The following is a 15,059-nucleotide window of genomic DNA, read 5'->3' on the forward strand; positions in this document are numbered from 1 at the left end:
TTTTTTATCTCCCTATTACATACTAGTACATTGTACATAGAATGAATACTACTTTGACAAATTCTTGTACATGAGAGTTGTATGTCAAATCTTTATTTCACAAAGAATGAATTGCACAGCAATGAACTCAGCTCAAAGCAAAGCACTTTAATGATACACTTAGACAGAGAGCTCAATCCAGTGATATACTTTGTACTACAGGTTCTTCAGGAACATCATCGACTAAAACCATATCTCACCAACATGACTTACTACATGGTTGGATCTGACAGAAATCCTGAAAAAGAAATGAATTTTATCATCGTATTTTAAGTATATATACACAGATTAAAACTTTCGCATTTGTGGCAAAAACATTCAGTATTTAGCAACTTTCAATCGCTTTATGCACAAATTAATATAGGTTGAGTGCCTCTCTTGTCGGCAATAAGAACATACCTCCACTTAGTTTTAGTCAACTGATGAAGAAACATTCAAAACTATAAAATTTTATTTAAGACTTATCAGTGTCTATTTGCCATCGCCACTGAATCAATGATATATGTACACATCTATACATGTAAGACTAACATTAAAGTATATCCGACTAAAACTGACGTTCGGTCTTTACTTCATCCCAAAAAGCTCGCTATATTTTTCCTTTTATGTCTTTTGTTCGAGCCTTTATATTGACCTCTAGATATCTTTCAATTACATCCAGTTTGGTGCGTGTTGATGTTTGATAGTTGTAAATATAAGGAAATAATAACCGAATAAGGAAATGAAAATTGAATAAGGAAAAAGAAATCAAATAAGGAAACAGAAACCGAATAAGGAAAAAGAAACTGAATAAGGAAATAGAAACCGAATAAGGAAAAAGAAACCGAATAAGGAAATGAAAATCGAATAAGGAAATGGAAATCGAATAAGGAAATAGAAACTGTATAAGGAAATGAAAAAGAACGAATAAGGAAACGAAAAAAAAATTTGAAAAACTTTTTGAGAAAAAAAATTTTGAGGATAAAAAATTTGAGGAAAAAAAAATTTTGAGGAAAAAAAATTTTGAGGAAAAAAAAAATTTGAGGAAAAAAAATTTTGAAGCAAAAAAAATTTTGTTTGGACTAGTAATATTTTTCAAAATTGAATATCGAAAGGAAAAAGGAACCGAATAAGGAAATGGAAATCGAATAAGGAAATGGAAATCAAATAAGGAAATGAAAATCCAATAAGGAAATAGAAACCGAATAAGGAAATAGAAACCGAATAAGGAAATAGAAACCGAATAAGGAAATGGAAACCGAATAAGGAAACAGCAATCGAATAAGGAAATGACAATCGAATAAGGAAATAGAAACCGAATAAGGAAATAGAAACCGAAAAAGGAAATGAATATTGAAAAAGGAAAAAGAAACCGAATAAGGAAATGGAAATCGAATAAGGAAATGGAAATTGAATAAGGAAATGAAAATCCAATAAGGAAATAGAAACCGAATAAGGAAATGAAAATTGAATAAGGAAAAGGAAATCAAATAAGAAAACAGAAACCGAATAAGGAAATAGAAACAAAAAAGGAAATGAATATTGAAAAAGGAAAAAGAAACCGAATAAGGAAATGAAAATCGAATAAGGAACTAGATAGATATAGGAAGATGTGGTGTGAGTGCCAATGAGACAACTCTCCATCCAAATAACAATTTAAAAATTAAACCATTATAGGTTAAAGTACGGCCTTCAACACGGAGCCTTGGCTCACACCGAACAACAAGCTATAAAGGGCCCCAAAATTACTAGTGTAAAACCATTCAAACGGGAAAACCAACGGTCTAATCTATATAAACAAAACGAGAAACGAGAAACACGTATATATTACATAAACAAACGACAACTACTGTACATCAGATTCCTGACTTAGGACAGGTGCAAACATTTGCAGCGGGATTAAACGTTTTAATGGGCCCAAACCTTCTCCCTTTTTCTGAAACAATAGCATAACATCACAACATATAAAAACATACGATAAAATATCAATTAGCAGACTTAACTCAATCAAAAAACGTATGATTGATTACACAAAGAACGAATAGAAACCGAATAAGGAAATCGAAACCGAATAAGGAAATAGAAACCCAATAAGGAAATAGAATCCGATTCAGGGAATAGAAACCGAAAAAGGAAATGAATATGAAAAAGGAAATGAAAATCCAATAAGGAAAAAGAAATTGAATAAGGAAACGAAAAAAAATGAGGAAAAAAAAAATTTGAGAAAAAAAATTTGAGGAAAAAAATTTTGAGGAAAAAAAATTTGAGAAAAAAAAATTTTGAGGAAAAAAAATTTAAGGAAAAAAAAATTTGAGGAAAAAAAAATTTTGAGAAAAAAAAAAATTTGAGGAAAAAAATTTGAGGAAAAAAAAATTTTGAGGAAAAAAAATTTTGAGGAAAAAAAATTTTGAAGCAAAAAAAAATTTAGTTTGGACTAGTAATATTTTTCAAAATTGAATATCGAAATAGGAAAAAGGAACCGAATAAGGAAATGGAAATCAAATAAGGAAATGGAAATCGAATAAGGAAATGAAAATCCAATAAGGAAATAGGAACCGAATAAGGAAATAGAAACCGAATAAGGAAATAGAAACCGAATAAGGAAATAGAAACCGAATAAGGAAACAGCAATCGAATAAGGAAATGAAAATCGAATAAGGAAATAGAATCCTAATAAGGAAATAGAAACCGAAAAAGGAAATGAATATTGAAAAAGGAAAAAGAAACAGAATAAGGAAATGGAAATCGAATAAGGAAATGGAAATCGAATAAGGAAATGAAAATCCAGTAAGGAAATAGAAACCGAATAAGGAAATAGAAACCGAAAAAGGAAATAGAAACCGAAAAAGGAAAAAGAAACCGAATAAGGAAATGAAAATCGAATAAGGAACTAGAAACCGAATAAGGAAATCGAAACCGAATAAGGAAATAGAAACCCAATAAGGAAATAGAAACTAAATAAGGAAATAGAAACCGAAAAAGGAAATGAATATTGAAAAAGGAAAAAGAAACCGAATAAGGAAAAAGAAACCGAATAAGGAAATAGAAACTGAATAAGGAAATAGAAACTGAATAAGGAAATAGAAACCGAAAAAGGAAATGAATATTGAAAAAGGAAAAAGAAACTGTATAAGGAAATGGAAATTGAATAAGGAAATGAAAATCCAATAAGGAAATAGAAACCGAATAAGGAAATGAAAATTGAATAAGGAAAAAGAAATCAAATAAGGAAACAGAAACCGAATAAGGAAATAGAAACGAAAAAGGAAATGAATATTGAAAAAGGAAAAAGAAACCGAATAAGGAAATGAAAATCGAATAAGGAACTAGAAACCGAATAAGGAAATCGAAACCGAATAAGGAAATAGAAACCCAATAAGGAAATAGAATCCGATTCAGGGAATAGAAACCGAAAAAGGAAATGAATATGAAAAATGAAATGAAAATCCAATAAGGAAAAAGAAATTGAATAAGGAAACGAAAAAAAATGAGGAAAAAAAAAATTTGAGGAAAAAAAATTTTGAGGAAAAAAAATTTGAGAAAAAAAAATTTTGAGGAAAAAAAATTTGAGGAAAAAAAAATTTGAGGAAAAAAAAAATTTGAGAAAAAAAAAAATTTGAGGAAAAAAATTTTGAGGAAAAAAAAATTTTGAGGAAAAAAAATTTTGAGGAAAAAAAATTTTGAAGCAAAAAAAAATTTAGTTTGGACTTGTAATATTTTTCAAAATTGAATATCGAAATAGGAAAAAGGAACCAAATAAGGAAATGGAAATCAAATAAGGAAATGGAAATCGAATAAGGAAATGAAAATCCAATAAGGAAATAGAAACCAAATAAGGAAATAGAAACCGAATAAGGAAATAGAAACCGAATAAGGAAACAGCAATCGAATAAGGAAATGAAAATCGAATAAGGAAATAGAATCCGAATAAGGAAATAGAAACCGAAAAAGGAAATGAATATTGAAAAAGGAAAAAGAAACCGAATAAGGAAATGGAAATCGAATAAGGAAATGGAAATCAAATAAGGAAATGAAAATCCAATAAGGAAATAGAAACCGAATAAGGAAATAGAAACCGAAAAAGGAAATGAATATTGAAAAAGGAAAAAGAAACCAAATAAGGAAATGAAAATCGAATAAGGAACTAGAAACCGAATAAGGAAATAGAAACCGAATAAGGAAATAGAAACCGAATAAGGAAACAGCAATCGAATAAGGAAATGAAAATCGAATAAGGAAATAGAATCCGAATAAGGAAATAGAAACCGAATAAGGAAATAGAAACCGAATAAGGAAATAGAAACTGAATAAGGAAATAGAAACCGAAAAAGGAAATGAATATTGAAAAAGGAAAAAGAAACCAAATAAGGAAAAAGAAACCGAATAAGGAAATAGAAACCGAATAAGGAAATAGAAACTGAATAAGGAAATAGAAACCGAAAAAGGAAATGAATATTGAAAAAGGAAAAAGAAACCGAATAAGGAAATGAAAATCGAATAAGGAACTAGAAACCGAATAAGGAAATGAAAATTGAATAAGGAAATAGAAATCAAATAAGGAAACAGAAACCGAATAAGGAAATAGAAACGAAAAAGGAAATGAATATTGAAAAAGGAAAAAGAAACCGAATAAGGAAATGAAAATGGAATAAGGAACTAGAAACCGAATAAGGAAATCGTAACCGAATAAGGAAATAGAAACCCAATAAGGAAATAGAAACTAAATAAGGAAATAGAAACCGAAAAAGGAAATGATTATTGAAAAAGGAAAAAGAAACCGAATAAGGAAAAAGAAACCGAATAAGGAAATAGAAACCGAATAAGGAAATAGAAACTGAATAAGGAAATAGAAACCGAAAAAGGAAATGAATATTGAAAAAGGAAAAAGAAACCGAATAAGGAAATGAAAATCGAATAAGGAACTAGAAACCGAATAAGGAAATGAAAATTGAATAAGGAAATAGAAATCAAATAAGGAAACAGAAACCGAATAAGGAAATAGAAACGAAAAAGGAAATGAATATTGAAAAAGGAAAAAGAAACCGATTAAGGAAATGAAAATCGAATAAGGAACTAGAAACCGAATAAGGAAATCGAAACCGAATAAGGAAATAGAAACCCAATAAGGAAATAGAATCCGATTCAGGGAATAGAAACCGAAAAAGGAAATGAATATGAAAAAGGAAATAAAAATCGAATAAGGAAAAAGAAATTGAATAAGGAAACGAAAAAAAATGAGGAAAAAAAAAAATTTGAGAAAAAAAATTTGAGGAAAAAAAATTTTGAGGAAAAAAAATTTGAGAAAAAAAAAATTTTGAGGAAAAAAAATTTGAGGAAAAAAAAAGTTTGAGGAAAAAAAAAATTTGAGAAAAAAAAAATTTTGAAGAAAAATATTTTGAGGAAAAAAAAATTTTGAGGAAAAAAAATTTTGAGGAAAAAAAAATTTTGAGGAAAAAAAGTTTTGAAGCAAAAAAAAATTTAGTTTGGACTTGTTATATTTTTCAAAATTGAATATCGAAATAGGAAAAAGGAACCGAATAAGGAAATGGAAATCAAATAAGGAAATGGAAATCGAAAAAGGAAATGAAAATCCAATAAGGAAATAGAAACCGAATAAGGAAATAGAAACCGAATAAGGAAATAGAAACCGAATAAGGAAACAGCAATCGAATAAGGAAATGAAAATCGAATAAGGAAATAGAATCCGAATAAGGAAATAGAAACCGAAAAAGGAAATGAATATTGAAAAAGGAAAAAGAAACCGAATAAGGAAATGGAAATCGAATAAGGAAATGGAAATCGAATAAGGAAATGAAAATCCAATAAGGAAATAGAAACCGAATAAGGAAATAGAAACCGAAAAAGGAAATGAATATTGAAAAAGGAAAAAGAAACCAAATAAGGAAATGAAAATCTAATAAGGAACTAGAAACCGAATAAGGAAATAGAAACCGAATAAGGAAATAGAAACCGAATAAGGAAACAGCAATCGAATAAGGAAACAGCAATCGAATAAGGAAATGAAAATCGAATAAGGAAATAGAATCCGAATAAGGAAATAGAAACCGAATAAGGAAATAGAAACCGAATAAGGAAATAGAAACTGAATAAGGAAATAGAAACCGAAAAAGGAAATGAATATTGAAAAAGGAAAAAGAAACCAAATAAGGAAAAAGAAACCGAATAAGGAAATAGAAACTGAATAAGGAAATAGAAACCGAAAAAGGAAATGAATATTGAAAAAGGAAAAAGAAACCGAATAAGGAAATGAAAATCGAATAAGGAAATGGAAATCGAATAAGGAAATGAAAATCCAATAAGGAAATAGAAACCGAATAAGGAAATAGAAACCGAAAAAGGAAATGAATATTGAAAAAGGAAAAAGAAACCAAATAAGGAAATGAAAATCGAATAAGGAACTAGAAACCGAATAAGGAAATGAAAATTGAATAAGGAAATAGAAATCAAATAAGGAAACAGAAACCGAATAAGGAAATAGAAACGAAAAAGGAAATGAATATTGAAAAAGGAAAAAGAAACCGAATAAGGAAATGAAAATGGAATAAGGAACTAGAAACCGAATAAGGAAATCGAAACCGAATAAGGAAATAGAAACCCAATAAGGAAATAGAAACTAAATAAGGAAATTGAAACCGAAAAAGGAAATGATTATTGAAAAAGGAAAAAGAAACCGAATAAGGAAAAAGAAACCGAATAAGGAAATAGAAACCGAATAAGGAAATAGAAACTGAATAAGGAAATAGAAACCGAAAAAGGAAATGAATATTGAAAAAGGAAAAAGAAACCGAATAAGGAAATGAAAATCGAATAAGGAACTAGAAACCGAATAAGGAAATGAAAATTGAATAAGGAAATAGAAATCAAATAAGGAAGCAGAAACCGAATAAGGAAATAGAAACGAAAAAGGAAATGAATATTGAAAAAGGAAAAAGAAACTGATTAAGGAAATGAAAATCGAATAAGGAACTAGAAACCGAATAAGGAAATCGAAACTGAATAAGGAAATAGAAACCCAATAAGGAAATAGAATCCGATTCAGGGAATAGAAACCGAAAAAGGAAATGAATATGAAAAAGGAAATAAAAATCGAATAAGGAAAAAGAAATTGAATAAGGAAACGAAAAAAAATGAGGAAAAAAAAAAATTTGAGAAAAAAAATTTGAGGAAAAAAAATTTTGAGGAAAAAAAATTTGAGAAAAAAAAAATTTTGAGGAAAAAAAATTTGAGGAAAAAAAAGTTTGAGGAAAAAAAAAATTTGAGAAAAAAAAAATTTTGAGGAAAAATATTTTGAGGAAAAAAAAATTTTGAGGAAAAAAAATTTTGAGGAAAAAAAAATTTTGAGGAAAAAAAGTTTTGAAGCAAAAAAAATTTTAGTTTGGACTTGTAATTTTTTTCAAAATTTGAATATCGAAAAAGGAAAAAGGAAAAAGTAACCAACTTGTGTCTGGTATCAAAACTAGAGTTGAAAAAAAATAAAAAATAAATGCTGAATGTACTAATTTTTTTCCCTTCAGGGTTGAAAAGTAATGGGGGTCAGTATGGGAATTCAGTGCGAATCTACATTGTTTGTAAACAAGGCCATGTGAATGCCCAAAAATGCCGCATGGCCCCATGTTTTTATTGTTGCAAAAGATAGGGCTACATTTGTACTTTCATGAATGATATATGAAAGATTTTAATTTCTAAAGGTAAATCAGGTATAAATTTATTTCCACACATAGATTAGCATTAAAGTCAATGGGAGATTTTTTACTGAATTTACCCCTATAGGAAAAAATGCACTTTTTCACTGTACTTGTCCAAGGCCACACACTAATCACAAAACTCATTTCCTGTAAATGTTAATGTAAAAGAAGGATTTTGGAACCATTTAAAGCTGTTTTTTACACAAATTTCTATCTTTAACTGCGGCTATCCAGGATGCACTCAGTGTACAGTGAGAGAAGCATGAAGTATATTATAAAAATCAGTTTTTGTGTCCAGATTGAAAGAAACAATAGAAATTACACTTGAGAGTTATGATATCAATGAAAGGGATGAATATTCTCCCCATTTACATCACATTTTACACATATTTCTTGTCATAATGTATATAATCATATGAAAAAAATGGATTACTTCCCTTTGACGGAGTGGTTTTTTTTTTAGCTGTGTTCCCTATGTTAAGTTGTAGACCAAGTGGTAAATAAGCACTTTTCTAGTATTTTAACACTGGAATAATCTGACCGCATGAAGGTATTCATTTATTTTTACATAACGCTTTGCGTTTCTTTATTTAAAGAATATACTAGACAAGTTTTCACGAATACAGGTCCTTCATCTATGAAACAAGTGTTGAAATGTTTGTAATTGGATTTTTAAGTTAAATTATTGCTTTTAAATACTCTAAATTGTAACTTCAATCTCCCAAATGTAAATTTTGGTCATACCTAATCTTATTTTTTCATATTTGGCATTTTTTTCTACTTCAGTTCTAGCTGTCTAGTTTTGGCGAAGAACCCATCCTGATGTTGGGGTAACAGGAATTTCTGCAGAGTGATTGTCAATGACATTTTGTGAAATTTACAAGTAATTAAAACACAGATTTAGTATAATGAAACATTATTGTTGTTTTATTTGGTATGAAACTGCTTAAAAAAGCCTTTGAAAAGTCTTTTTGTGGTCTTTTCATGGTATTTAACCAAAAACTTCCATATAAGGAAAAAAACTAGCTAAGAGTACACCAAGACTTTAGTTTCTAGATGTACTTGCAATACTACTCAAAGCAAACACAGAAAACAATTCATATTTATTAAACATAGTATTTTACACCATTCCTTTAAAAACAGTCAATGCCCAACTGTATATACCAAATATACATTGGCCGCAGTATGGGCTGTAGTATAAATTTTGCTCTATCTTTACAAATTTAGCATTTTTGAAGGTTGTATTGAAACTGGAACTTGAAAATTGGATACATTACATGTTTATTACAAAAAAAGATGGAAAAGAAGTAAAGAAGGTTCTTATAGGGGTAAATTCAGTAAATAAATATACGTCATCAGGGACCGCCCATTTAGGGGAGAGCTTTCTGTATAGCACTGAAGTTATATGGTCTTCTGATTGGCAGATAATGTTTGTAATAAATATTTTTTGGTAGATGGATCAAAACTAGAGTTGAAAAAAAATAAAAAATAAATGCTGAATGTACTAATTTTTTTCCCTTCAGGGTTGAAAAGTAATGGGGGTCAGTATGGGAATTCAGTGCGAATCTACATTGTTTGTAAACAAGGCCATGTGAATGCCCAAAAATGCCGCATGACCCCATGTTTTTATTGTTGCAAAAGATAGGGCTACATTTGTACTTTCATGAATGATATATGAAAGATTTTAATTTCTAAAGGTAAATCAGGTATAAATTTATTTCCACACATAGATTAGCATTAAAGTCAATGGGAGATTTTTTACTGAATTTACCCCTACTCGATAGACCATATGTGTATTACATTCTCGTTTCTTTCCCCCATTTCATATTATCTCTTAGCTAATTTTCAACAACAACAGGTACGTTATATTGACAAATGTTCTCATTTATAAATGTATCCAAACATGGATGAGTTTTATATGATATCAGCAAATAATATACTCTCCAGTAATCTGTATTTTCTTAAACAGGGAGGATCAGCAATTTAGATTTTTACAGTTTTAAAATGTTTATTTCAAACGCACCTTGAAATATTTACTCTAAATATGTCTGTGTGACACGTACAAACCTGCATATGAGATCCTTAGCCGACATATACTCTGTAACATAACCCAGATTCCTCCGAATAAACAAATAAATATATATAGACATTGATATTGTTGTGAAATAATCAAAATCAAAAATGTTTAAAGTCTTTAAAATAAATTAGATTTTAAAATATTTATAATCAGTTCATTAGCTCTTAAAATATAAGTCAGTTCACAATAAAAATGCATGGCTATAGATTAAACCGTTTTCCTACTGACAAAGTTGGATATCCCCTTCCCAGTGCTTACCTAGAGTCGCCAAGATAGCCACTGCCTTTCATGAAACATAGGCTTTAACAATGTCCCTTTATTTTTCAATATTTTAAATGTGTATACTATGTATCATAAGTTTTATCAAATGCGCTTGGCCGATATCTATACTGATGGACCAGTAGTCTTAAATGGTATTAATAGTATTTTGGATTCATAAAATTGAGAATAGAAATGGGGAATGTGTCAAAGAGACAACAACCCGAGCAAAGAGCAGACAACAGTCGAAGGTCAACAATTGGTCTTCAATGCAGCGAGAAACTCTCACAACCAGAGGTGTGCTTCAGCTGGCCCCTAAGCAAAAATGTATACTAGTTCAGTGAAAATGGACGTCATACTAACCTCCGACATATGCACAAAATGGGTTTTATGAATAATGTTAACGTAATGAAATTACGGATGTTTTAAGGTCTTACTGGTTCTAGTCGCTCAAAGCTTTGGAGAACAGATGGTTTGTCATAACTTATTTGTATGTTACAGCCAATGGAATCACAGAAATTAGACAGGGGATGCTTTGTGTGTGGTAAAGGGGAAGCTAAAAGATGTTCATCTTGTAAACAGGTTTTATATTGTTCTAAAATATGCCAAAAGGCTGACTGGAAAACTCATAAAAAGATGTGTGTTAAAACTGACCAAAACGCTAACTACAACGAGAAACATGTCCACCTACCGTTGGGAGAAACAGATAATCTTCCTCAGATACCACTCACAAGTACATTGTACGAATCTGCCACAACCAAGACCAAGAACCTGTTCCCAGGAAAGGATGTCCTCTGTTCCTTGGATACTCTCTCTCCAGCTCCTAGGTTTGATGCTGTTTTTCTGGCTTACATTGAAGGAATTCATCCTTATGTATTTCGCCATGCAATAAATATTCTGGTAATTTTATTCCTTAATATAAAAAATTAAAAAAAGATGGGTAAATGATTGCCAACGAAACAACTTTCCCAAAGAGACAAAATTACATAGAAGGTAACAAATATATATTAGATATGACATGAAGCATAAAAGACAACCACTATATAACAGACTCCTGACTTGGGATAGACATAAATCTAATCTTGTTTGCGGACAACCAATTCTCTCCTCTTCCCGGGACGTCGGTGATACAGAACAACATACGAACAACAAACTTGTAATTTTTGTCTATCTGATGAGTTAATCCTTTTTCAACTGATTTTTATAGTTCGTTCCTATTTTGTACTGTTATACCACTGTCCCAGGTTAGGGGGGGGGGGGTTGGGATCCCGCTAACATGTTTAACTCTGCCACATTATTTATGCATGTGCCTTTCCCAAGTCAGGAGCCTGTAATTCAGTGGTTGTCGTTTGTTTATGTTATACATATTTGTTTTTCGTTAATTTTTTTACATAAATAAGGCCGTTAGTTTTCTCGTTTGAATTGTTTTACATTGTCTTATCGGGGCCTTTTATAGCTGACTATGTGGTATGGGCTTTGCTTGTTGTTGAAGGCCGTACGGTGACCTATAGTTGTTAATGTTTGTGTCATTTTGGTCTTTTGTGGATAGTTGTCTCATTGGCAATCATACCACATCTTCTTTTATATCTTATAAAAATTCGTGACCTCTATGAGCATATTTGTTATCATGGAGAATAGAATCTAATTATTTACTCTGCTGTAGTTTTGAATGAGGAACTAAATTGTAAAGTGGAAGCAATTTTCAATTTGATCAGTTGTTATTTTCTATTAGTTATTTGTTTTTTGCCATTTCATTCCCTCAGTATGCATAACATTCAATTTTAATAACAAATTCATAGTTAAAGCATAAATCATATATTTTTTTCCCTTTGTATATCTGAGTTTCTTTACGTTATATTATTCTAAGATATTATTTCACGAATCTTAGCTTTTTTCACCATCAAAACAACAACACAAAACACACACTAAAAAAAATTGTAGAATTTATAGTTTGTCAAATTTATAAAAGTAAAATCTTGGACCGGCGATCAGATCTGTGTCCTATAACGTGATACCACTGAGATCAATTTTACCGTATATTTTCCCTTCAAGACTTCCTTTACTTATGTTTCGACCCCTTCATACCCAAAAAAATAAAAAATAAAAATATTTAAAAAAAAACTCAAATGCGTGCATGGCTTATGTAATGTGTCTATTATGATAAAACAATGTTTCCTTGGAGACGTTTTGATAATTCTGACGACAACACATAGGACAGTTGTTGTGAAATAGAACACAGATATAAGAGAGATACAATACAGAGATTTGTGACGTCTATGTGGCAATAGATAAAATCATCATATATACCAGGATTGATTTTATGTATTTGCACCAGACGTTTGTTTCAATATATACTGAACGGCTTTAGAAACGCAACACTCGTTTTGTTGATTTTTTTTAACAAATCTTGTTTGATTCTCTGATAACTTCTGTCCATGCTTATCATACTTCTTTCTCCTTACAAAAAATCAAAATCTGACTTACCTGTGGTTATTGAACATACAGAATTTTAAAGTCGCACGAATTTCTTAAAGCGAAATTTTGGACCCATGAAAGATTGTTTCAGGTTTTTTTGCTTTGTCAAACAGTTCCTTAAATCCTTTGCCTCACTTAATTCAGTTTAAAAATGTTGCATCCCCATTTTGCCAAGACTGAGAAATAAAAAACTGAATTATCCCTTAAAAATACTGCAAACATGAAAACATAAACGTGCTGCAACCATACTTAAGACTTCAGAAACTCGTCTTACTGTCCTTCCGACAAAGAAACAAGCAGACTAGATTTGTTTCTAGCCATCAATGAACAAATCAACGTGTAGTGACAATGAAACGTCAACAGAATTTGAATACGCAACGTCATTTGCAAGACATGTTTACGGCCGCAACGTCAACTGCTAATCAAATTGCCGAGTGTCATTGAGTACAGATTCATGCCATAAATGTTTCCCATAAACTGAATTACCAAAGAATCGACTGAAGGAAAACCTTTAAAGCCCTCAAGTTCCAACCGCATAATTGCCAAAAGCAATTAATGGGTCGAACAAATGTAAAATCAGAAGGCGTAAAACAGAACCTAAAACATTTCAGACAGTATTTGTTGACCTTTCTGACAATCATTTTGGCGTTTGTAACAGGCAGTCATCGCTTTTGACGGTGACACATTCATTCAAAAACAACACAAAAATAATCTAGTGTTGCGTTTCTAAAGCCGGTCAGTATAGAATAGAACACATCTATGAAGAAAGGGCACATATTTATGGCCGGACATATATTTGAGACTTACAAAACTACAGGTATTAGGCTTACAAACATACGCATGAAGTTTTAAAGATTTTCTTCATAATTTCAGCTGTTAAACCAGATATAATTTTAAGGTGTAATTTCTCTATCTTTTCATAGTACAGATGACATGTTTAAAACCTTACCCATTATTGTAGGATATGAATAGAAAGGAATCGTTTTTGACCTTCTACCTTGACTACGACAAACCAGAACCTTACTTCACATGGGAAGATGTCAGACCAGGAAAGTTCGTTGTTATCCAACTTCCACATCTTCATTACTTTATGGACGGTCAAGTCGGATTCAGGATAGAGGAACCTTACGAAGTCAGATTTCTGGATGGTTGAGCATTCAGTAAAACATTCATCCTAAATCGAGCATTTATTTAGGCATTTATGTGAGGCACCATCTTGGACATTTTTATTTGCTAATTCGTCCTGATCGAAGATTTGAAAACATAGATACAAAACAAAGAACAATTATCTTATATTATTTTAGACCAATAATTAAATCCTGTATTTAACTTTACTCCGTTATCAATATTTTTGTCGCCGAGGCTTAACTAGAGAAATAGTGCGAAAGGACTGATTTTTATCAGCTTTTAACCTCTTGATTGTTTCTCTTTCCAATTATATGTTCCTCCAATTAAACTCCCCTTTGATAGTATCTACTTTCGATTTCATTTTTCTGCAATTACATCTTCCTCCGATTATATGTCTTCTGCTCATATCTACTCTCGATTTTATCTCTTCCAATTATATCACCCTCTCACAATATGTCTCTCTGATTTAATCTACTATCGATTGTATTTATCTCCAGATTCATCTCCATCAGATAATACATCTCTCTGATGGAATCTACTTTCGATTCCATCTTTTTCCAGTTACATCTTCCTCTGGTCATATATACTTTTGATTGTATCCCTCTCCTAGTATATATCTTTCCAATACTTTATCCCTCTGGTTGTACCTGCTTTCGTTTGTATCTCTCTTAATTAAATCTTTCTCCAATAAAATGTCCCTCTGATGTTATCTGCTTCGATCTTTAATTCTTCTCCCTCTCCAATTATATCTCCATCTGATGATATGCCCCTTCCACTGGTTACATCTTCTTTCCAGCGTATATCTCTCTTATTAAAACAATACTCCTAAAATATGCACTGACGGTTGTATCCCTCTCCGATTGAATCTTCCACTAACAAAATGTCCCTCTGATGTCTACTTTCGATTTCATCTTTATCCGATATTTACATCCTCTGGTTAAATCTACTTTCGTTTCTATCTTTTTCCAATTACATTTTTCTTGTTATATCTACTTTCAATCGGATTTCTCTCCTAGTATATCTTTGTACGATGGTTGTATCTACTCCCAATTCTATCTCTCTTTAATTATATCTTTCTCCGATATTAACATCCTCTGGTTATATCTACTCCCAACTCTATCTCTCTCCAATTATATCTTTCTCCAATATTAATAACATCCTCTGGTTTATATCTACTTTCGATCGTATATATTTGAATTTTTCGAAAAACTAGGGATTTTCTTATCCCAGGCATAGATTACCTTAGCCGTATTTGGCACAACTTTTTTGGAATTTTGGATCCTCAATGCTCTTCAACTTCGTATTTGTTTGGTTTATAACTATTTGGATATTAGCGTCACTGATGAGTCTTATGTAGACGAAACGCGCGTCTGGCGTACTAAATTATAATCCTGGTA

The 15,059-nt window shown here is 30.7% G+C and overlaps 1 protein-coding gene across 1 annotated transcript; it reads left to right on the forward strand.

Annotated features, from left to right (window-relative positions):
• The first annotated feature begins 9,525 nt into the window (after positions 1-9,525).
• LOC134709782 (uncharacterized) lies at positions 9,526-13,868 on the forward strand. Its single transcript, XM_063569926.1, has 3 exons — positions 9,526-9,582; positions 10,561-10,959; positions 13,496-13,868. Exons 2-3 carry the CDS (start codon positions 10,564-10,566, stop codon positions 13,685-13,687), a joined length of 588 nt encoding a protein of 195 aa, XP_063425996.1. The 5' UTR covers positions 9,526-9,582; positions 10,561-10,563; the 3' UTR covers positions 13,688-13,868.
• The last annotated feature ends 1,191 nt before the right edge of the window (positions 13,869-15,059 follow it).

This window comes from Mytilus trossulus, chromosome 3 (assembly GCF_036588685.1).
Source record: "Mytilus trossulus isolate FHL-02 chromosome 3, PNRI_Mtr1.1.1.hap1, whole genome shotgun sequence".
Classification (NCBI taxonomy): Eukaryota; Metazoa; Mollusca; class Bivalvia; order Mytilida; family Mytilidae; genus Mytilus; species Mytilus trossulus.

Bases quoted from the DNA above. Each gene is read 5' to 3' on its own strand.
- LOC134709782 (XM_063569926.1), top strand. From the start codon at position 10,564: ATGGAATCACAGAAATTAGACAGGGGATGCTTTGTGTGTGGTAAAGGG. The intron at 10,960-13,495 runs GTAATTTTATTC...CCATTATTGTAG, and splicing joins GCCATGCAATAAATATTCTG to GATATGAATAGAAAGGAATC.